At 40.1% G+C, this 22,912-nt stretch overlaps 1 protein-coding gene across 3 annotated transcripts in view; it reads left to right on the top strand.

Annotated features, from left to right (window-relative positions):
* The window catches only part of ADAM23 (ADAM metallopeptidase domain 23), a 168,318-nt gene that overhangs the window by 37,948 nt on the left and 107,458 nt on the right, over nt 1-22,912 (top strand). For all 3 annotated transcript variants that reach the window (XM_082690009.1, XM_082690007.1, XM_082690008.1), the window contains exon 3: nt 4,903-4,979. In XM_082690009.1, coding sequence (XP_082546135.1) covers nt 4,903-4,979 — 77 coding nt within the window. The remainder of the gene's footprint in view (nt 1-4,902; nt 4,980-22,912) is intronic.

The following is a 22,912-nucleotide window of genomic DNA, read 5'->3' as shown; positions in this document are numbered from 1 at the left end:
GAATCTTCCCACTAGTGTCTGCTTAGGCCTGCTTCATTCTCTTCAGGGCTTCTGCAGTCCATTTGTAAAACATTTGCTTGTTTTATTGTTATGCTACTCCAGATAAGTTTTCTTCATTACTTAAATAAGTGTCTCCCTAAATAAACTGAATATATGTTAAGAGCAGGAGAACTTCTTCCAAAGTTTCTTCTGTTTCCCACACCATGCACATAATAGAGTGTACTAAAGCACATCACTTGCTCAGATGACGTGATTGATTGCATCGATACCTTAATTCTAGTTGCTCACTTTCTACTGAATTATGACATTTAGTCTCATAATATTTTCTGAATTCTGGGAAAGTGTAAACTTTCCACCCCTATATTTAGTTTCAGTTATGTGTGCACTCTGTAGAACACACGAATCCTTGCCAAGTAGTAAAAAATACCGATTGAACACTCATTATGTGTGAGGCATTTTTGCACGAAAACATATGTACTTGGGAAATGCCTGATTTCTATTTCTGTAAGTAGAGAGGGTCATCATTTTCTCTTGTCTTCGTGTCCATATTCACGTCAACTGTTTTAGAATATTAAGTCCCAAGGAAATGTAATCAATCTCTTCAGCTTATGTAATATACACGATTGCTCAATATCATAACATTGCTTGATGATAAGCTGTAAAGCCAGTCTTCACTGGGAACCTGACCATCTTCCAAAGTTATTTAATATGATACCATGAGGTGCCATTTCCTAAAAGGGGGGGGGGGACTAGAAAAACAAAAGCACATTGTTGAATGTGTAAATTGCTCTTTAGTGAAGGAGGTTTGTGTATATAATTGAGTTTAGTTGTTTTTGTTTATAGAACTCCTGTAATTTCCCTGTGCCAGATTCTGAGTCAAAAGAAAAATATCAAGGTGCTTAGGCAACAGCTGTTCTCAGCCCTTCAGGGTGGTAATTCTGAGCCCAGGGATGTGCTTATTCTTGTCGGGAAATGATGCTCTTTGACTGTAAAACCCAGCATTCTTACCCCAGTGCAATTACAGTGACTGTCCTTGTAAAAACAAGTGTTAGTCATCAAGTCTGTTTAACAGATATACCAAAGGAGAAAATAACTCATTATGACCTTATGTGTGGTTTGTGAACTTTTCTCTGAAGTATTCCTATGATCCAGTTGTGTGCTACTGAACACGTTTCTAACCCTCACTGGACGGTTCCTTCTTTGTAAAAGAAGAGCAATACTTGAGGTAGCCTTTGTATTTTCAGGGGTTTTAGTGGTCCTGGTCAGTTAGTCATCTCTAAAATATTTAATAAACTAAGTGATGTGGCTGCGTATTATAAAGCTTTCTACTAATCTTGGCCATTCTTCTAATTTTTTTGGTCATTTGGAAGAAGTAGGTTAATATGAAGTAAAAATGAAGAATATCCAAAAATGTAATTTGGAAAACAATAATGAGGAGGACTTATTTTACCTGATTTGAAACATATTTAAATTTGACAATTGTCAAAACTGCATACTATTTTGTTAAATAAAACATGATCAGTTGGTTTGGAATGCAGAGATTCCAGAAGTTAAAAGCTATTTTAATCATGTCTAAGACAGAGGAGAAATAAAAGAATGATAGAGAAAAGTAGCATTTGTCGGGTACTTATTTTGATATAGGGAAGAATCTATACTCTGTACAAATGCTGATATAACAATGGAAAGAGAAGGCAACATAAGAAACATAACGTACACCATTGTATTTATTGAAATTTTTAAACATGGATACAGATATATCAGACGAGTATACCAATTCTCTTTGAGGTATATGCAGGAGGATGAACGCTTGAGGAAATCTTCAGTCTTTTTATAGGAAAATGTGCTGCCTCTTTGCATTACAATAAGTTAAAATGTTAAAACCTTCTTACTGATTAAGGTACTACAATCGGATTTTTTTTTTTTAAAGATCTTATTTATTTGACAGACAGAGATCACAAGTAGGCAGAGAGGCAGGCAGAGAGAGAGGAGGAAGCAGGCTCCCTGCTGAGCAGAGAGCCCGATGCGGGACTCAATCCCAGGACCCTGAGATCATGACCTGAGCCGAATGCAGTGGCTTAACCCACTGAGCCACCCAGGCGCCCCTACAATCGGATTTTTTTCTTTCCCTATGGAGAAACAGGGATGTTGATGGCATTGTGATTGTTTCAGTTGTTGTAGAGAATAGTCTGTCAATATGTTTGTATCATAATGTTGTTGTTAATGGTGCTGACGGTGGTGGTGCTGGTGCTGGTGGTGCTGGTGCTGGTTGTGGTGGTGCTGGTGCTGGTGCTGGTGGTGGTGGTGCTGGTGTTGATGGTGCTGGAGATGGTGGTAATGGTGCTATTGCTGGTGGTGGTAGTGGTGGTGGTGATGGTGGCGGTGCTGGTGCTGGTGGGTATGGTGCCAGTGGTGGTGGTGCTGCCGCTGCTGTTGGTGGTGAAGATGGTGGTGCCGGTGCTGATGCTGGTGATGGTGGTGATGCTAAGTCGTGTGCCACACACTGTGCAGAGTAAGCATGGGGCACATTTCGAGGTGAGCTTGCTATCTTGGCCACACATCTGTCTGTGAGATCAGGCATGTCATTGAGCACATCACACAAAGCTCACCTTTTCAGATTCAGTGTTTGACATTTCCTCTAAAAGTTATTTTCTTTATGGGCCACATTAATTTAAAAAAATTTTTTTTAAAAGGCTTTTTTCCCATACTCATTTTTAAAACTATTTTTGCAAATGTTTTCCACCGTGCCCTGAACATCTCTTCTTCTCCTGGCAGGTGGATTCTTAGTCATCTTTTGGAAATTTTTTTAAACTTCACCTTGTCAGTGAATGGTTCCTGTGGCCCCTGAAGCCTACTGAGGCTGGCAGCTCTCCCTGCTTCCCCGAAGACAGCCCTTGAGGGCAGGGGCTGTGTCCTAGACCTCTTTATGCACACTGTGGGACTTAATAGATAAAAAACAAAAGGAAAATCCCAATATTAATGTTATTTGGTAGCAGCTTCGTTAAATTCTATTAAACTGAATCTTGTCACATTGACTCATAATCAACTTATTTAATGACAGTCAAATTGTGTTACTCCCACCAAGTCTAGAACATGGGGTAAGTGGTTCCCACAAGCTACTTTATTTTACAACAGGCTTTTGTTGGGGTTCGTATTTGTCTCATTGCTTATTTGATGTAAGGTCAGCCTTTTAGTGGTTACTGTCAGGTCTTTTTAGTGTTTATAAAGTTACTCAAGGAGGTACATTTATCACCTTTTTAGGGCCAGGGTGACATTAATGAACTCTAATTAGCTGTTTAATATTTTTTAAAAAGATTTAATTTATTTCTTTGGCACACAGAGAGAGAGAGAGATAGAGAGAGAGTACACAAGCCGGGAGAGTGGCAGGCAGAGGGAGAAAGAGAAGCAGGCTCTCCACAGGGCCGGCAGGGGGATCCCAATGTGGGACTCGAACCCAGGACCCAGGATCATGACTTGAGCCGAAGGCAGTCATTTAACCAACTGAGCCACCCAGGCACCCCTCTTTAATATTCTTAAAAGAAAATAGGCCCAAGGGCTTATCTTATTCCTCAGGAAGTAAGTTTTCTTTTTTTTTTTTTAAACTTTTGGGACTCAGAAATGGAAAAATTTCCCCCTGTACAAATTATTCATCAAAATCTTCATGTAAAAATTAAGGCTTCAAGACACAGAATGAATTTAGATTAAAGGGTATATGATATTTGTGTCAGAAGATAGAGGTTCTGCTACTGCTGATGGAGACCTCATTTAACAAGACAGTAATTTCTTTCTCTGTCATGTAGTTGTCTGCATGCAGGAAGCCCAGATCAAGTGCGATGACCCTGCTCTACATGGTTCTTTGGGGTTTGGTGTGGTGTGCCAAGGTGTCAGGGATTTGGGCTCCTTCTTTCTTATTGCTTTGTATTTAAAATTTAATATTTGTTAATTTCCTTTTTATTTTGTATTTTGGTTATTATAGTGATTATCCCATCAGCAGTTGTGCTTGACTAGGGACCACGTCATAGATGATTTGTGACACCACTGAGCCTTAGGAATGAAGTCTGCAGGAAGGATGTTTGTGATTAGGGAGAGGGAGCGACTGTAGGTGTTGCATTTATCCTTCTTTGTTTGGTTGTTGTTGTTGTTGTTGTTTTTGTTTTTATCTGATGGGAGATAAAGGAGAATTTTATCTTGGGTGGTACTTTAACAAAACTACATTGATTCATTAATTTGCATTTTTTAAAGATACTTCCATGAACTAAATTAATCTTCAACATTTAGTACATATGCCTCATGTTTAGATGAGATAATCTTTGTATATAGAGCTAAGGCGCAATAACAGCAGTATTTGTAAATGTGTGACCCTTAAAGGGGACAGAAGCTCTGAACATTCACAAGGGGCATGGTTCTAAGTGCTTTCCAAAGGGAAAAGGTTGCATTTTACTGACACATTCTGCTGATACTCCATTTAGAGAAAGTTCCAGTTTCTGATGAAGAGCCGAGCACTGACATGATTTTTCACTTAGGTGTGCAGAAAGAATTTATTAGCTTTGTGCACAAAAATAGGCTGAAATCAAGCCTTAATTAGTCAGCCTTTTGCATAATTCATCATAGTCACTTTGAAAGTCCAGCTGAATATGCTTTTGATTTTTATCACAATGGGTTCATTTTAAAGGACTGATGGTCTTTTATTAGTTCTTTGCTACACAGGTATTTATGTCTTCCAAGTGAAGCCACGACAATGTACCTAGTATCTTTTTAAAGAAATGGATTGTTACCCAAGAATCTCAGAAGAAGTGCATCAATCCATAAAAATGTTTTTCTTATTTAGTATCATTGATATCCATACAATCAGCTTTAAAGACAGGAAAGGAAGCTAAAGTTCTTTCTGTCTCTTTGAATCCATAGGCTGTCCATCTGGCCCAGGCAAGCTTCCAGATTGAAGCCTTTGGCTCTAAATTCATTCTTGACCTCACACTGAACAAGTAAGTATTTAGTTATAATAATCCTGCTAAGAAGCAAGTGCAATAAAACTTTACTTCCTAATGATGCTTTAGTCAAAATAGTGCCTTTGTTGAAGCAATTGATATTTTCTAGCGATTATGTCATATTGCACTTAAAGAAAAATATAAAAGCCTGAGGTTAATTCTTTTTTTTCTTTTCCTGAAAGAAAAGGCATTTAACATTTAACTTGTTAAATATCTCAGATAGAGTACTTAGTATGATTTTCGATGGAATAAATATTGAAGTAATGCTAGTTAATTAAATGTTAACTATAATGATTACTATATATAGGAAGCATGATAAATCACTGACTCAAGTATAATTAGACGTAAGTCTAGAAATTTCTTCCATTTTACTTTTCATTATGCAGTTTGCATGGCTTTCGTACAAAGAACAAAGACAGTGATAACTTGCAATGCTGATGTTGAGAAGGTTCTTTGCTTTATAATTTTCTCTAATACAGTTTCTTAGGGATTTGTTCCTAATGAAAATTTATTTAGCTTTTCTCTGAACATGAGTTTATGTTGATATTTAAATGCTGTTTCCCAGGTTGGAACCAGTTGTACAGATATCTTTGTACAAAGCCTGAACAAGAGCTGTTTACTTAAGCAGGACTCTTTAGCTTCTAATTGAGCTAGCAGTGAGACTTTCTTTGGTGAAAGATATGTCCTGTATGATTTTCTGTAACTGAGGGAGCTCCAATCATTATTTTACATTCTTAGCAGTATTTTGACCAGGACGGCATCTTTGCCAGAAAGACACCACATAATGCTATCAGACACTATAATGTAGGTGACCACAGTCAATATCTGAGAAATTGCAAAAGAGTATAAAGAACAACTATTAAATTTCTTGTATGCCAAATTCTGTGAGCTCTGCAGAAAAAAGTGCAGAGTCAGCATGGGTGCTCCTTACTCAAGTGTTATTGCAGCTTTAAGTCAGAATGAATCAGCAGAACTCAGAATTTCCTGTGGTAAAGGTTTGCAGGTTTTCCTCTTTGAGTCTGCTGGGCATTGGTTGAGTGTCTTTCATCCTGCTGTGTCAGCACTGTACCTGCCCAAGAGATTTGTCTTGCCAAATCTTAAACTATGTTGAGTAGCAAGGAATGGCTAATTTTAGTTTGTTTAAGGCCCTCTATTCCTTTAACTTGTACTGCAATGGAGACCGCCATTCCAGGCTGAAGGGTGGTGATAGCAACCAACATTGCCATGTGTTTTGAACATGAAGACATCATGGCCACAACAGAGCCCCCCATGACCAAGGAAGGCTCACTTGGGGTGTCCATTGGACATAGAGGTCTGAAGACACCTCAGAACATTATTGATCTCTAGTATTAACATGCAGAGGAATCAAGTTGAGTACATACTCTGAGTGGTCCTTGCCTTGGAGAGCTTATAGTCTAGTTGGGAAACACTGATAGATAAATACATAATTTTAGAAGAGCGTGAGATTTGCTGTGCTAGAGATAAGCATGGGGTGCTATGCAAGCACCAAAGAGGCAGCTCTGCAGGCAGGAGGAGTGTCAAAAGTCATCCTGGAAATGGTGATGGTTGAGCTAAATCTTGGAGGGCAGGAGTTCATGAGGGAGAAGTGTTGGGGGTGGGTGGAAGGGGGAGAGGAAATGGAGAGCTGTATGTAGACAGAGGAAAGAGTGTGTGCTAAGGAGGCAGGGGCATCTCGTTGTGTGGCATGTTCAGGAAGCATGAGATTTTTGTTGAACTTTTTGGTAAATTACAAGGCGGAGGCAGAGGGACATGAGTCAGGATAGGTAGGCCCAGGGACATCTCAACTCATGGAAGATCTTGTATGTCATGCTTAAGATCTTGGTCATTATCCTCTGGAGTCTGAAAAATGAAGTAAGGGGAATAAACAGAAGTTCTGCTCTCAGAAAGTGCTAAGAGGCACGGAAAGGAAATGCTCTCAAGAAATCTTCAGTTGATAAAAATCATTAGGAAAACTTGGATGTAGATAACACAGCAAAATGAAGAGTTAAAGTTGGCAGGTGCCTTGTTTGGATAGCTAGGCAGAAGGTTGTATCCAGATGAAATGGGCAACACAGGGAACAACTGGCTAAATGATAACGAGAAAAAGCTGTGAAATTGGAATTGATTTGAAGGGTTTGGGACATACATGAGGCCATGTTTAGGAGATCGGTGGTGTAATACTCTGAAGCTCAGGAAAGACTTGGGGACTGGAGGGGCACATGGGTTGCTCAGTTGGTTAAGCTCAAATCATATCTCAGGGTCCTGGGATCAAGCTCCGCATTGAGCTCACTGGTCAGTGGGGAGTCTGCTTCTCTCTCCCTCTCCCTCTTCTGTGGCTTGTGAGCACTCTCTCTCTCTCTCTCACTCACTCGGTCTCTCAAACAAACAAACATATAAATAAATAAAATCTTTAAATAAAAGAGAGAGAGAGATGGGGGCTGGAAACTGTAGGGAGTTATTCCCATATAATGTTAATAATGACCAGGACAGGAGCCTGGGTGGCTCAGTGGGTTAAGCCGCTGCCTTCGGCTCAGGTCATGATCTCAGAGTCCTGGGATCGAGTCCCACATCGGGCTCTCTGCTCGGCGGGGAGCCTGCTTCCTCCTCTCTTTCTCTCTCTGCCTGCCTCTCTGCCTACTTGTGATCTCTCTCTGTCAAATAAATAAATAAAATTAAAAAAAAAAAAGATTGAGGAGAGGAAGAGAAACCCATGAAGAGACAGAGACTGAGTGCTCAGAGAAATGGGGGGCGGGGAAGAATCAGGAGAATGAATAAATCGAGAAGTTCACAACAAAATGATGTGATTTATGGCCTCACATCCAAAAGGATCTAATGAATAAGGAGCCAAGATTGCCCTTTGTATTTATCAGTTAAGTTATGACAGGTCTGAAGGCAGTAAGTTTCAGTGAAGCTCTGGGGGCAGAAGCCACATCCCAGTAGGCTGGCAGTGACAGAGAGGAGGTGATATGAAGACAGCAGGTGTCCACTGAAGAGGTTTGGGTGAGAGGGAAAGAGGAGGAGGGCACTGGGGCCAAGCAGTGGGCTGGTAGGTGTAACACAGCAAGTTGACAGGCTGAGCAATGGGAGCTAGAAAGAGGGAGAGGTGAAGATGCAGAAGAGACAGGAGTTAATTTACGGAGCCAGATCTGGGTGAGGACAAAAAGTCATGAGACCAACAGCACAAGGGCAGAATGTGGTTTTGAACCAGGAGGGACAGTGCATTCCCAACCTATGGGTATATGCAGGTAGAGATTGGTTTGGAGGTGCAGGAATGGCATTTGGGAAATGCCTCTTGAGATTTCCTTCTTGAGGATAGCCTTATCTGCCATGGGGATTTGATGGTCAGGGAGGATGGGTTGAGGATGAGGAAAATGATGAAAATTTAGACTAATTGCTGGAGGGACAGGTCAGGAAGCTTACCAAGGTTGTGTTGAACAACGTATGAGCAACCGTCACCAGAAATGATGTGTTACATGTCAGTCTTTGAGTCCTTCTTCCTGATGGTGGTTTTTTTTTTTTTTTTCTTCTTCCTCCTTAACCTGGTGGGCTCCATCAGTTAAGCATGTGAAAGAAAAAAAGGAAGCAGATTGTGGATCAGGTTTTCTGGTGGTAGCATAGGGGAAGAAGAGTGGAGACACAGCTCTTTGAATACTGGTGAATTACTTGGGTAGTTAAGTATCCGTATTCGGGCTGGGCAAGAATAGAGATGAGGTCAGGTGGAGATTAGAGACTGAGCTGGGAGAAAATGGAGGTCTTTATAGGGAAAAGTAAATGCAGTGGAAAGGAGGCATGAGAGCTGTCTGTACTTGTGGGATATCTCCCTGGTGCAGAGTCTCGGGTCTTCTGAGCTCAGCATGATTGTGCGATTCTGGTGCGACCCAGAGATGGGGAATTGTATAAAAGTATGATGTGTGTGGACTGGGTACGTCTCTAGTTTAAGTGACTTTCAATGGCTGGGGTTAACTAAAAAGTCTGATCCATGTTAGAGTAAACTAAATTAATCAGTCAGAGAGGAACTGAAAGAGCTTTTGAGGAAAGAGGGATCTCATTTCTACCATGGAATGGCCATGCTATTTACAACAATTTTAAATTGTTGAAGAATAGGAAAGAAAAATGTATATGGTAAGTATGTGGGCTCAGTGAAGGAGTGAGAGTATATGGATATCAACACAAACTAATCAAAGCGGTGGCCACGGAATCTAAATGGTTCATGCGTTTGCCAGGCCTGTGCTGCCAGCTTATGAAGACTACCTGAGGTGGGTTCCTGACAGGGGGGACTTGCTGACTCTGTGCTTTTATAGTGTGGACAAGTAAGGCCCTGGCTTGCTGAGGCATCTCATGGCAGAGATGTGTTTGTTCAGCAAATGTTGAGCAAGCATCCATTGTATGCCTGGGACCACAGTGGTGCTGATGCTGCTGGGAATAGGATGGGGAGGGTCCCCATCTCCCGCCATAGAGCTTCACTCACTCACTAAAGACAGATCATATGTGATCAGAGGAGCCACACGTGGAGGTGGCCAACATGATTTGGATGTCACAGAAGCCAGAAGGTCTGTCAGAGGAGGGACATTGAGTTGAAACCTGATTGTCAAATATGAGTCACCCCCAAAGCTAGAAAGCTGAGGACAGTGGGGAGAGCAAGTGCAGTGGGGTGGAATGAGGAGACGAGGCCGAGAGGAAGCCATGTAGCCAGGTCATGGAGGGCCATCACCCACAGAGCATCTACAGAGATGTGTTTGGTGGAAAGCCATAGGCGGGCAGTAAGCATGGATGTCACACCGTTGGATTTACATGTTACTTAGCCCCAAAAAATCCTTGCTGCGGCCTCACAGGACTTTTGGTCATTTTCCTTTTAGGATATTCCCCCTTTCAATTTTGTTTTGTTTCCCTTCTAGATTAACTGGTTTAACAAGTTCAGAATCTTTTAAGAAGTTTTACTAGATTAACCGTGCTTAGTGTATATTGATCCTGGAAGTCCGGGGGATTCCAATGATTGTCTCCTTCATACTTGTGATTGGAATTATGCCCAAACCGATTACCTACCATTTAATTTGCTGGTGTCTTCACCTGTTTTAGGGAATAACAGTAATCAGAGCTACATAAAGGTTGAGAGCACAGGTTCTAGAATCAGACAACCTGAGTTTGAATCTGGGGGCTGCCATTTACCAGCCGTGTGACCTTGGGCAAGTTTCTTCTTTTTAGTAACAGTTTAAATAACTCCCATGCCATAAAATTCACTCATTTAAAGCGTACCATCCAGTGGTTTGTGTTATATTCATAGACTTGTGCAGTTATATCACCATCTAATTCCAGAACATTTTTGTTTCTCTACAAAGAAACCCTGTACCTTTCCTTTCCCCTCTTCTCTAAGCCCTTGGCGACCACTCATCTACTTTTTGTCTCTGTGCATTTGCCTGTTCTGGGCATTTCATATAAATGAATCCATACAACTTGTAGCCTTTTGTGACGCCCCTCTTACTTAGCATAATGTTTTCAAGGTTCATCTATGTTGCATCAAATAATACGACATTGTGGCGCACTTAAGTGGCTCAGTCAGTTCAGTGTCTGACTCTAGATTTTAGCTCCAGTCATGATCCCAAGGTTGTGGGATCAAGATCCGAGTTGGCTCCATACTGCCTGTGGATCCTGCTTAGATTCTCTCTTCCTCTGCCCCCTTGTGTATATGTATGTTCTCTCTCTCTCTCTCTCAAACAAACAAACAAACAAATAAATAAGGAGAAGGAAGTTCCTAAAACTAAATAAAGAAATACATACTATTACATTGTGTGGGTATATTATTAACTTCTTAAGCTTTAGTTTTCTTCTTAAGCTGCAGCTTGTTGTAAGGATTAAATGAGATCATGTGTGGTACTTACATGTCTTCTAATTGGAAAGGGTGCATCCAATGCTGTGGACTGAATTGTGCCTCTCAAAAATTCCTGTATTGAAGTCTTAACCCCCAACATGACTATCTTTGGAAATAAAGCCTATAAGGAGTTAATTAGTTTAAGTGAAGTCATAGGGTAGATCCCTAATCTGATAGGATTAGTGTTCTTATAAGAAGAGACATCAGAAAGTCCCCCCCACCCACTGTGTGTGCGCCTGTGTGTGTGTGTGTGTGTGTTGGGGGATTCAGCATTAAAGAAAAGAGTCATGGATCTCATCAAGCTTCTGACCTGATGAGAACAGCATTAAGTCCATTTTTGTTTCAGTTAGCATTTTTTCTGACTTTGTAGATGAGAAGAAGGTGGTATACCATATGATCTTTTCCCTGCTGAAAGAGGACTGAAGAAAAAATTAGAGACAGTTGGGCCTGTGGTTGGTACGCACTGAAGGTAGTGAGCATGGGTGTGTAGAACCTGACATCCACTAGGCCATAATCTGGGTATTAACAGGGTTGCTTTTTCTAAAATGATGGAACTAGGCTTTGAGAGTGTCTCACACCAGCATATCTATTTTTGGAAAAGGTGGGGAATCACTTGGTGCTTCTAGATTCCACTCAGTAGTGAGAACAAATATTCAGGTACTTGTTATGGTAGCTCTTCTGTGTGGAACCAGGTAGCTAGGCTGAGTCAGTCTACCTCTGTGGGCTCATGGGAAAGCCCCTTAATCCAAGGCTACAGCCACATTCTCCAATGTATTTGGGGTTCAAAGCTTGTCCCATATTCTTTTATGTACATACTCTGTTGGTTAGAACATGGAGTGGTAACTGGCCCCCCAACAAAGGTTAAGCCTTCTGTATCCTCCAACAAACCTATGAGAGACACTGCAGACCTGGATCATGATGAGATTTGGCCTTGAGATACATACATAGGTAGTGGTGACATTTGACATTGGGCCACCCCGAATCTCAGAAAAATCAGTGTAGCATGCCCAGCTGAGAAAAGTACCCAGACCTCAACTATGATGCTCTTCTATGTGGAGCTAGGTGATGTTTCCCTTCACTCAGGGATGGGGTCTGTGTACTGATGAGTGTGTGCAGAATATTGGGGTGCTGTAAGGATGCAGATGGTTAAAGTGGTTTTAGTGTCACCACATGGAAAAGGAGACACTCAAAGAAGAGATAAGTGTAATGGCATGATGAAAAACTCAAAGTAATACATTCAGTAAGGTAGTTCTGGATTTAGGAAAAAGTCTTTGTTCTGATTTTTTCTGGGAATCAGGGGTGTTTGATTTAAGATGAATAATTTGCTCATTAAAAGTAGTTCATGCAATGCTTTTGAAAGAAGAAAAGAGCCACACTGATGTAGTTTCAGTTAGGTTAAATAAAGTGCCTGACTTTTGTGTTGATTATTATGGTTAATTTATTCTTCATTCAGTCAACAAACATTTACTGAGCATCTTGTTTGCATAAGATACTGTGCTGAGCGACCCAGGAAATTCAGAGCTGTGTAAAAGAATTCTCCTCTTTGGGAAACCACAGTAGGAAAAATGGGATTAAAATATATACAAATAGTATTAAAACATGATAGGAAGTGAGGCCTTGGTGCCAAGGGGAGGTTTTATTGGGAAGGTGGGATTCGATGGTTCATCTTAAAGGATGCTGTCTTGGCTTCAGGTGCCTTGGTAGCAGAACCTGAGGGAAACATTCCAGGAATACCTTCAGAGAGTGGGGAAGTGAGATGTGGAAGAGAAGGGAGCTGAAAAAAGCTGATTTCCCACTGGGGCTCATTCCTGCTGAGGGAACCCTGGCAGTTGGGGAATTCTTCCCTAGGATGTCATCCAACTGAGGGGTGAGAAACCAGGAGTTTTGTCCACCAACTGCCAGTCTGTTGTTGGTTGAGGGCTGTTTCTGGGGGGCAATAATTCTTGAGTACTTCTGTTGCCTCCTCTTAGATAGAGAACATGTCCTGAGTCCAGGATCTGGGTCTTCCCAGTCAGCTGCCTGCAGCTAGCCCCTAATCCCCTGACTCCCCCCACTGCCCCATGGGCCAGGGCAGAGTGGGGCAGGGCAGAGTCTGCTACATGCACATGCTTTCCAGCTGGGGAGATACGGGAGGGAGAAAAGCACAATGCACAGAGGGAAGTGGAGGAGCAAAGGTGTGGGGAGCAGGAAAGCATCAGATTCCTGTAGGGAGTGAAGACTGGAGAACCCCTTCACTTGAAGAAACTGAAACTATCAAGGAGTAGATGGAAGGCAAACTGCCCTTTTGGATTCATTGGATTCTAAGTGGAAAATTTAGTCTCTTTCAGCTCTGCAGATTTGGAGATTTGAACTTAAATTTGGTTTGTAAGAAGGAACATGTAGAGAAGAGACAGGCTTCCTGCCCCATTTTCCTTTCATGAGTGAATAGGACCAGGAGTTAGGACCAGGAGTGAGTGGCTAAAGAAGAGTATGAGGCAGATGGCCTGTATGCTAGTGCAAGACTGAACTGTTCTGTCTTCCATCTCAGCTTGTGGATTTGTAGGACTTCTGAACAAAGATTGGCTGGTGAAGTGCGCCAGTGATGACCCCCCACTTCCATCTTATTTTCTGCCCGTCGGTCCTAATGCATAGGTTAAATCCTCTATTTCCTGACTTCTGACTCTGCAGAAGGAAGGCTTTCTGCTACAGTAGCAATGATGATGATGGACCTTCCGCTAAGCCCTTTACCCATTTTCTCCTATTTAAATACCTTTAGACCCCTGTGAGGAAGATGTGAAAATCCCCATTTTACAGCTGAGCAGCTTGAGGACTGGTGAGATTTAGTACTGTGTTGGGATTCAGCATGGGATTCAGTCTGGAGTCTTACTCAGTTCTGCTTTGATCACAGCACTGGACTGTTAAATTACAAATGAGCTGGGCATAATGCTAATGACTGCTCATCTGTTCACATTAAGTAGGAAAAAAGAATTGAACTATTTTAGTCAAATTTAACAATGTAAAGAAAACCCAGACGTCCCCAGTAGGATTTCAAATAATCCCATTTGTTGAGCAGACCATCTGTGTGGGCTGAACTATGTCCCTCCTGAATTCATATGTTGAAGTCCTAACCCTTAGTACCTCAGAATGTAACCATATTTGGAGAAAAGGACTTTATTATTATTTTTTTAAGATTTTATTTATTTGAGAGAGAGACAGAGCGAGCGAGCATGTGCATGAGTTGGTGGAGAGGCAGAGGGACAAGGAGTCTCCTGGCTGGGTGGGGAACCAGATGTGTGGGACTTGATCCCAGGACCCTGAAATCATGACCTGAGCTGAAATCAGATGCTTAACTGACTGAGCAACCCACGGGCTACTGGAGAAAAGGACTTTAAAGAGGTGATTAAGTTAAAATGAAGTCTTTAGGGTAGGCCCTAACTCAATATGACCAGTGTTCCTATAAGAAGAAGAAATTTGGACATAGACTTCTGTGTGCACAGAGGAAAGACCATGTGAAGACACGGTGGGAAGGTGGCCATCTGCAAGCCAAGGAGAGAGATCTCAGAGGAAACCAACCCTGTGCACTCCTTGATCTTGGACTTCCAATTTCCAGGACCAGGAGGAAATAAGTTTCTGTTGTTTCAGTCGCCAGGCTATGGTACTTTGTTATGGTGGCCTTAAAAAATGAGCACACATCCTAATTCTTTTATTATTGCAGTGACACATTCAGCATTAAGCTTCCACTTATTAATTGGTAGATCTTTCCTAGCTAATATTCCTACTATAATTTCCAAGTACTGTTTTGAGAGATTTTGGTCTCTTTTGCATTTATGTACTTTAGGAAGGGTCAAACTATTTTGGTGGCTTTGAAGACATTTCTGTGATGCTGAGGAATCTTAACAGGTAGAGGTCCTCAAAGTTGCTCTAAGTATTGATTGCCACTGTGTCATGTGTAGTATGATGCGGATGAATATTGATTTTCATATGTCCTAGAAGCCTTTGAGTGTTGTAAGTTTCCCATTGCTGTCAGGGATGGGCTGCTGCAGGGGTTTCCTCTCCTGCAGGCATCTTTTCCTGTCTAGGTCTGAACATTTTGATTCTGTAGTGCTGGGTAGCTCTTCTTTTTGCCATATTTTCTCTGAGGAGGTGAGTACATTTTGGGTCTCCCTTGGCATTTCTGGTTGGAGAGTTAACCCCATATTACTTTGGATGCTTTGGATGACACATCTATATGCTGGTAGATCGGGTCCAGAAACTTGAAAAATGTATAATAAAGTAAATATTGCCTACATATTAATAGGTTCTAGTACCAGTTTTTAGGATGTGTATCTGACCTAATTTCAAAATAGTTTGAGAAATGACTTTCATATATATTTTTTTAAAGATTTTATTTACCTATTTGATAGACAGAGATTACAAGCACTCAGAGAGGCAGGTAGAGAGAGGAGGAAGCAGGCTCCCCACGAGCCCAATGCGGGTCTCGATCCCAGGACCCCGAGATCATGACCTGAGCCGAAGGCAGAGGCTTTAACCCACTGAGCCACCCAGGTGCCCCCATATTTAAACATAATAACAGAAACATTAAAAATAAAATTTGAGTTAAGCCACTGGTATTTATGTACTGATTCTTTATTTCCATAGGTAGATGAGATTTAGTATAACTCTTGGGTGGTTAAAGACAGTGGATGTTTGCTCTCTGCCTGTGGTAATTATGAGACTTTCTTATCCCATACCCTCTTGCGTATTGACAATAATTGTTATAGGTGTTGGAACCCAGGGAAATGCAACACCAGGCTGAGGAAATAAGGAGGGTCATAAGGGCTAGATTTAGACTCTAAGTTCCCAGAGATAATACTGTGATTGGCCAGAAAAGAGAAATCTGTGGCTATACCCTCTAGTCCCACAGAGAAAAAAAAAAAAAGTCATCTAAGAATTTCTAGCAAAATCAAAGGGATCTAACTGTCAGTGGGATCATATTGCACTATTTATTTAATTGAGGAAATAGAAGACATATCTAATGAATTAAGAGGCTGTGTCTTCACTAATGATTAAAAAAGACCCTTCCCAGGTATCCACCCTAAGGCACAGTGTGGGCAAGTAAAACTTGAATCTGATTAATTCTTTGGCCACTTCTTGGTCTTTTTTATTTATTTATTTTTTTAAGTAGGCTCCACACCCAGAGTAGGACTTGAATTCATGACCCTGAGATCAGGATTTGCATGCTCTCCTGCCTGAACCAACTGGGCACTTCACTTCTTGGTCTTTTGAAGACAGATAAATTTATAAAAATTGTGGCAGAAGTTAATCTTGACAAAAAATTGAAAAGCAGAGAGGATTAGATGATACTAGGCATCTGAGATGAGTTAATCATGGTAGTTACTGAATGTAGATCTTATTTTTCTGACAGGTGAGAAAAGCCGCATTCTGGGGGGTATAATTACTATTATCTGAAAAAAGTTGATCTGATAAAAGAAGTTTATCTGTCTGTCTCGAGATATAAACTTTTTCCTGTCATGGAGGAACATCCCTTTTGCTCTGATGTTGCCACGACGTTAGATTGTATAATCGTTAATATCTGCAACCATGGTTTTGTGAATGACAAGAAATATTACACTTAAATGGACATTTCATGTTGACGTTCTCTATTAGCCAAGTGCATGAAGTTCTTTCCAGCCTTGGCAGATTTATCAGTAGATTTCCATGGATTGAAACCTTTTATAAACCATTCTGAGCACTTCTTATTTCAGAAATGCGTATTTAGTACCTGCTAAGTGCCAGACATTGTTGAAGCCATCAAAGAAAAGTCCTTGCCTCATGAAGCTTACAGAATAATGGAAGAGAACAAAGTTTATAGCTGTTTAAGTGACAGTCTGAATTGTGCCATGGTGGGGTTCGGGGACAGGGCAGGGTTTGAGGGGAGGAAGAAAGGATGCTTTATTCGTACGTAGTAGGGATGGGAATGGATGGGAAACTTAGATGTCTAAGCTCAGATCTGAGACTTAGGAGTTGGCCAAAGGTTTGAGGGTTAGAATGTAAGGGTCTGAAGGTAAGCAAGAGAGGTGAGAGATGGAGTGAGAGAAAAAGCAGGCTTAGAGAAAGAAACAAAATCGCACAGCTAATAAGTGACAGCCGGGATCAGAACTCAGTGGTGCCCACTATCACAGCCTTTGAGAGTTGAGACACTTGTTAGTGATGAAGGAATCCCACTGGAATTATGTTTGAAAAACTCTACAAAGGTGAACTCAGATAAATAAATTCAGCATCACTTGTCTTTTACATCTTGCTTTATTTTCAGTACTATTATACTTTGTGTATATCTAGCCTTAAACAATACTATATTAAAATTTCCTCTTACTACAGTATAGATTTATATAAAGTAAGAGCTTGACATCAGATAAAAGGGCTCATTAAGATTCTTGGCCATCTGATACCAATAAGAAGTGTGTTATTTCTAGAACCATTGTTTTTGATGATTCATAGGCTAGAATCATCATTTAGAGTAATTTTCACTAATCCTTTAAAATTAATTGTAATATTAGAATCCCCAGTATTAGAATCTTAACTATTGTTTATTATGATTTGCTTATAAAAGTGATCTTTGTAAACAGTCAACCTAATTCATCTTCCATGATGATATCCATGTGGTTTATGTTTCAGCTATATTTAAAAACCAATCTATAACAGCTTTTCCATAAGACCATTTCTGCAGTAGTTTCAAGTCCTTATTTCAATTAAGATAATTTTTAAATGAAAAATGTATTTATCTTTCTTACAGGCATATTTTTTCAAGTAAGAGGCAGAAAATCTCTAACACATTGTAGAGTGCACATATCATTTCTTCTTTCTTTATTTTTTGCCCAAATGACTTCACACATGCAATAAATCAGGCTAAGCTATGTGACAGGCAGGATCTCGCAGCATAAGGACAAGACTATGTCTCTTATACATCCCTAGAATTTCTTAGAGACTTAATTGCGTCTGAGGCTCTTCCTCATCACTGTTAGTATTTATTCATTAAGTACTGACTGACCTGGTACTTGACCCCGAGGAGATGCTTTGCTCTTTAAAGCTATTCAGATGATGGTAAAGGGTTTCTTTATGTGACGATTAGCCTCGCCAGCCCTCACTCAGTCCCACTGTGCTTTGTTACATTATGGGGAAACAAAGAAGAATGAGATATAACTTCTTATAATTCAGGGTGGGATGAGGGAAAGTTACACAGAGGAAGAGATGGTTGAGCTGAATTTTGAAGGACTAATTCAAGGATGAGTAGATAAAGCTTTTGGTTGGGTGTGGGGGCAGTAACTCTTCTGAGCACTCATTTTTTCTTGCCAACGAGTCAATGTTTGTTAAGGAACAGTCTTTACTGGGTACATATGAGTGACGGACTGTTGATACAGGGAGTTATTTTGCATCCTTCTCTCACTGGTATCTCTACCTGATCCAGCTTTCCAGCTAGGAGCAGTTTCATGAACTATAAAGATGGAGAACTGATATTTCACCAAGGTTAGCAATGCAGATGTGCATGTTTCCCTTTGTTTAGTTAACTCTGTTCCTGTATAATCACTAAGGTACTCGTGACTGAATGTAAACATTTAGTGACAGCGCTGCTATATCTGTCTTTTCACCAGCTTTGAATACCTGGGCTCTTTGTGTCCTTTTGATTTGGTGAACTATAAAAAAAAAGGAACAAACTCTAAGACATGATTAGATATTATTTTGATAAGAGCAGTTTGAGTCAGGGTTTTCAGGTGTGTGGATTGAAGGCAGCAGGCATCTTTGTACCCAGCACCATCACCACCGTGCCCAGACTGCATTTTCCTTGTTTTCACTTGATAGCTCTCCTCAAGAGCTGCTGTATGGAGGTACTCTTTATGATTAAAAATGGCCTAACTTGTTTAAAAAGTTATTTTGGGGGTGTTTTATATGAAGGCAATTCTTTTTTCTTCCTATAAGGCCCAGTCTAGAAGGTTGCTTAATGCCTAGTTATACTGATTAGGAGATATCAATGTCAGTGTAGAGAATTTCATAATGTTTTGCCCATTGTCCTATAGCAAAGCTGTATAGAAAGCCAAAAGAGAACCGATATTTTTGGCTTTTTCTTTGAAGTCCACTTCCTGATCAGTAATAATTAAATTACATGGCTCTCAAAGTAAAAAAAAAAAAAAAAAGCCACAGATCCTTAGGTGTTACTGAGCAGGTGTGATGCACAGGTATGTGGGTGGTTAGCCGTCCTAATGGATGATAATTACTGCATTCACTTGGTGCGAAGACTTAATCTCTACCACAGCAGCGGATAGTACAGACCCTGGAATCCAAATGTTTTTCTCAGTATGATTTGACCAACAGCACTGTAAAAGTGCTTTTCCTAGAGTAGCGTTGAAGTCCGTCTCCTTCCGTTTGTGTGAAATTCAGAGAGTCAGTCTTTACTCCATTCTTGGCACTAAGGGAAAACCAAGAAGTTAAGCACGTGTGTCTTTGAGCTGAATGCACCGTCATCTGCCTTCACCTGGGAGGGGGATCTGGGTAGGTGGGGGATACTTTCCTGCCATGCTTCTCCATCCATTGACCCTCTGTCATCTTCCAGTTCTCACTTAGGGCTTTGAATGTATCACCCTCATGCTTTTATTTATTTATTTTAAATAAATTTAAATAAATTTAAATAGAGGTGTTTTCTTGACACTTGAAGAAAGTGTAGTCCAAATTATCTTTTGAGACTTGGATTTAATTACAGAATATTTTCTATTCTGGTTGTTCTTCAGAGTCTAAAGTCAAGATACAAATGTCCTTTTAATTCTTAAATTCCACATATGAATGAATCATATGGTATTTGTCTTTCTCTGACTGATTTATTTAGCTTAGCATAATACACTCTACCTCCATCCACGTCATTGCAAATGACAAGATTACATTCTTTTTTATGCCTAATATTCCATTTTGTGTGTGTGTGTGTGTGTGTGTGTGTGTGTGTGTGCCATAACTTCATCCATTTATCAGTTGATGGACAGAGCCGGGGAAAGAGTGGGAAAGAGAGAGAGAGAAGCAAACCATAAAACAGACTCTTAACTACCGAGAAACAGACTGAGGGCTGACGGAGGGAGGTGGATGGGGATATGAGTTAAATGGGTATTGGGTGTTAAGGAGAGCACTTGTGATGGGCACTGGGTGATATATGTAAGGGATGAACCACTAAATTCTACTCCCAAAACTAATATTACACTCTATGTTAATAGAATTTAAATAAAAACTGGAAATAAACACAAAATAAAATAAATGCCCTTTGAAGGGTCTTATTTCTTGTATTAAAGGAGAGAGAGTTAGGTGAGCTTTCTGCTTTTGCTGATTTGGCTAAAGTGTGCTACTTTTCAGTCTCCACTTTGAAATTGGAGGGATTTACAAAGGCTGTAATTGTGACTCTTGAGCGAGATTTCAGGTATATTTGTATATTTGGTTTCCAAGAACAACTTAGAGCTTCTTCTTGAACTTCCTTTGAATCATGAGAGATGGGACTTACATACATTGAGAGACATGTAGTCCAGCTCCCCAGCTGATTTTCACATCCCTTCTTACCCCACTGAGTTGTCTTCTAGAGTGTTCCAGAACACCTCCAGGCCTGAGGTAGCTGATTCTTAGACTGTGGCTGCCTGATGAAGCCCTTTTCTTCAATCTCTCTGTCATTTTTTACCTCCCAGTTTCACTCTTTGCACTTAAAAGCCTCTCAATCATAGAGACTGAGTATTAGTCTACTTCAATTAGACAGCAGTGTCTAGAAATTGGTCATGAGATTGCTATTGTCCCTTCAAAATAACCAAGGGTCTGCTTGTAGGTATTCCCTAGAAAATGAACTAAGAATACAGATAATTTTTCAAGAAGAGAAGATTGGGAAGTTATAAAAAGAATTTTTGTAATACTTGGAAAGTATTATTTTTTTAAACGTGTAAGAAGTTATTTATAGTTTTTCCCTGCCAGTGTTCAGTACTATTAAACAGCAGGAGCCTTTTGCAGTTTAAGAAAATGGTATTTTGAAGTCTGGAAGAACTTTCTGCAAGGTGAAAGCAATCTGAGGATGAATTCTGCCAGATTTTTTGTCTCAGTGTGTTTTACAGATGACTTGAACTTAATCAGTCTATTAAGAGAACAGTTAGTAACTACCCATTAGTAGACATAAGACCCAATGTGTTAAGTGTAATTTAGGGTTTCTTTTTTCCCCTAAAATTGCATTGAAATATGTTAAAATGATTTAGTGTTGTGGTTAAAATTGAAATGCAGTAACTTAAAAATATTTTTAGTGTCTTCTTTGGAGATAATAGTAGGTTATTTTAAAAATCAAACTTGATGCCCCCAAATTAATTGGTATCTTATTCCATTATATTGGGGAGAACAATATCAAAAGCACACTGAGTTCCTTCTAGATAGATAGATAGATAGATATAAATATATTTTTGAGTTGACTCCACAGCCAGCATAGAGCCCAGGGTGAGGCTCAAACTTATGACCCTGAGATCAAGACCTGAGCTGAGATCAAGAGTTTAATTATAGCATAATTTTTAAAATAATTTTAAAAATTTTTTAATGAACATATAATGTATTATTAGCCCCAGGGGTACAGGTCTGTGAATTGCCAGGTTTACACACTTCACAGCACTTACCATAGCACATACCCTCCCCAATGTCCATAACTCTACCACCCTTTCCCTAACCCCTCCCCTAATTATAGCATAATTAACATACAGTATTATATTAGTTTTAGGTGTATAATATAATGATACAACAGTTCTCTACATTACTCAGTGCTCATCACGATAAATGTACTCTAAACAAAAGCAAAATTCAACTACTGGGGACTACACCAAAATAAAAAGCTTTTGCACCCTGAAGGAAACCATCGACAAAACAAACAGCCCACCAAATGGGAGAGGATATTTGTGAATAATGTATCTGAGAAGGGTTTAATATCCAAAATATATAAAGAACATATTTTCATATTAATTATTTTTTATATTTATTATTACTACTTTTTAAAGTAGGCTCCATGCCAAGCATAGAGCCCAACACCGGGCTTAAACTCATTACTCTGAGATCAAGACCTGAGCTGAAATTGAGTCAATGCTTAAATGACTGATCCACCTAGGTGCCCCTATATTTATTATTCTTAACAGATATAGCATCCAAATCTGATTGAATATTTTCTTTTTACATGCACACAGCAAGCCCCTTGTGTTTAAGGGTGTGCACCTTAAATTGGCCAAGTTTTTGATCATTTGTCTTTGTTCAAAACGGGCCAACTTCTGATAAATTCATGTAAAAACCTTTCATCAATAACTAGTAATTTTCTTCTGTGTTACCTGTGAGCCAGCAAAGATATTTCCTCTGTGTTTATGAAATAAGTATTTTTTGAATGCATGTATTCTTTTCAATAACATGCTATTTATTGAATCTTTACTATGTACAACAAATATTAGTGGTAAAAATCAGTATTTCACATTGACTTGAAGAGTAGTAGAAAAGAAGTCATGCTTTCATAAATAGCATGCTTTGGTGATTATGACCAATATCCCTTAATTTTCACATAACTTCAGGTGCAGAGGGCTGCTGTACACATGCCATTCATGCCGTTGATCATCTTTCTCATTCATGGCACACTGCATCATTGGCCTGGATGAGGCCCAGTACTGTAGAATGTTTTCATTCTTGTCCCTCTCCGGTATCTTACTCTCCCCACGCCTATCCTAATGAGGCAATCATCCTAAAGTGTTTGACATGGTCTTTATTTGTATGAGTTTTTTTTTTTTTAAATAATTCTTTTTAAAATTATTTACTTGAGAGAGAGCTGAATGACAGAGAGAGAGAGAGAGAGAGTCAGCATAAGTGGGGGGAAGGGCAGAGGGAGAAGTAGACTCTCCGCCAAGGAGGGAACCCGATGTGGGGCTCCATCCCAGGACCCTGGGATTATGACCTGAGCCGAAGGCAGATGCTTAACCGTCTAAGCCACCCAGTGCCCCAATTTGCATGTGTTCTTATAAACATAGATATTACAGTTTTAATGGCATTTAATTTTATTTTATAAATAATGTTTTACCACAGATCT

This window comes from Mustela nivalis (genome assembly GCF_964662115.1).
Source record: "Mustela nivalis genome assembly, chromosome: 11".
Classification (NCBI taxonomy): domain Eukaryota; kingdom Metazoa; phylum Chordata; class Mammalia; order Carnivora; family Mustelidae; genus Mustela; species Mustela nivalis.
Note: the sequence above shows the minus strand (reverse complement) of the source record. Positions and strands in the feature narration are given on the sequence as shown.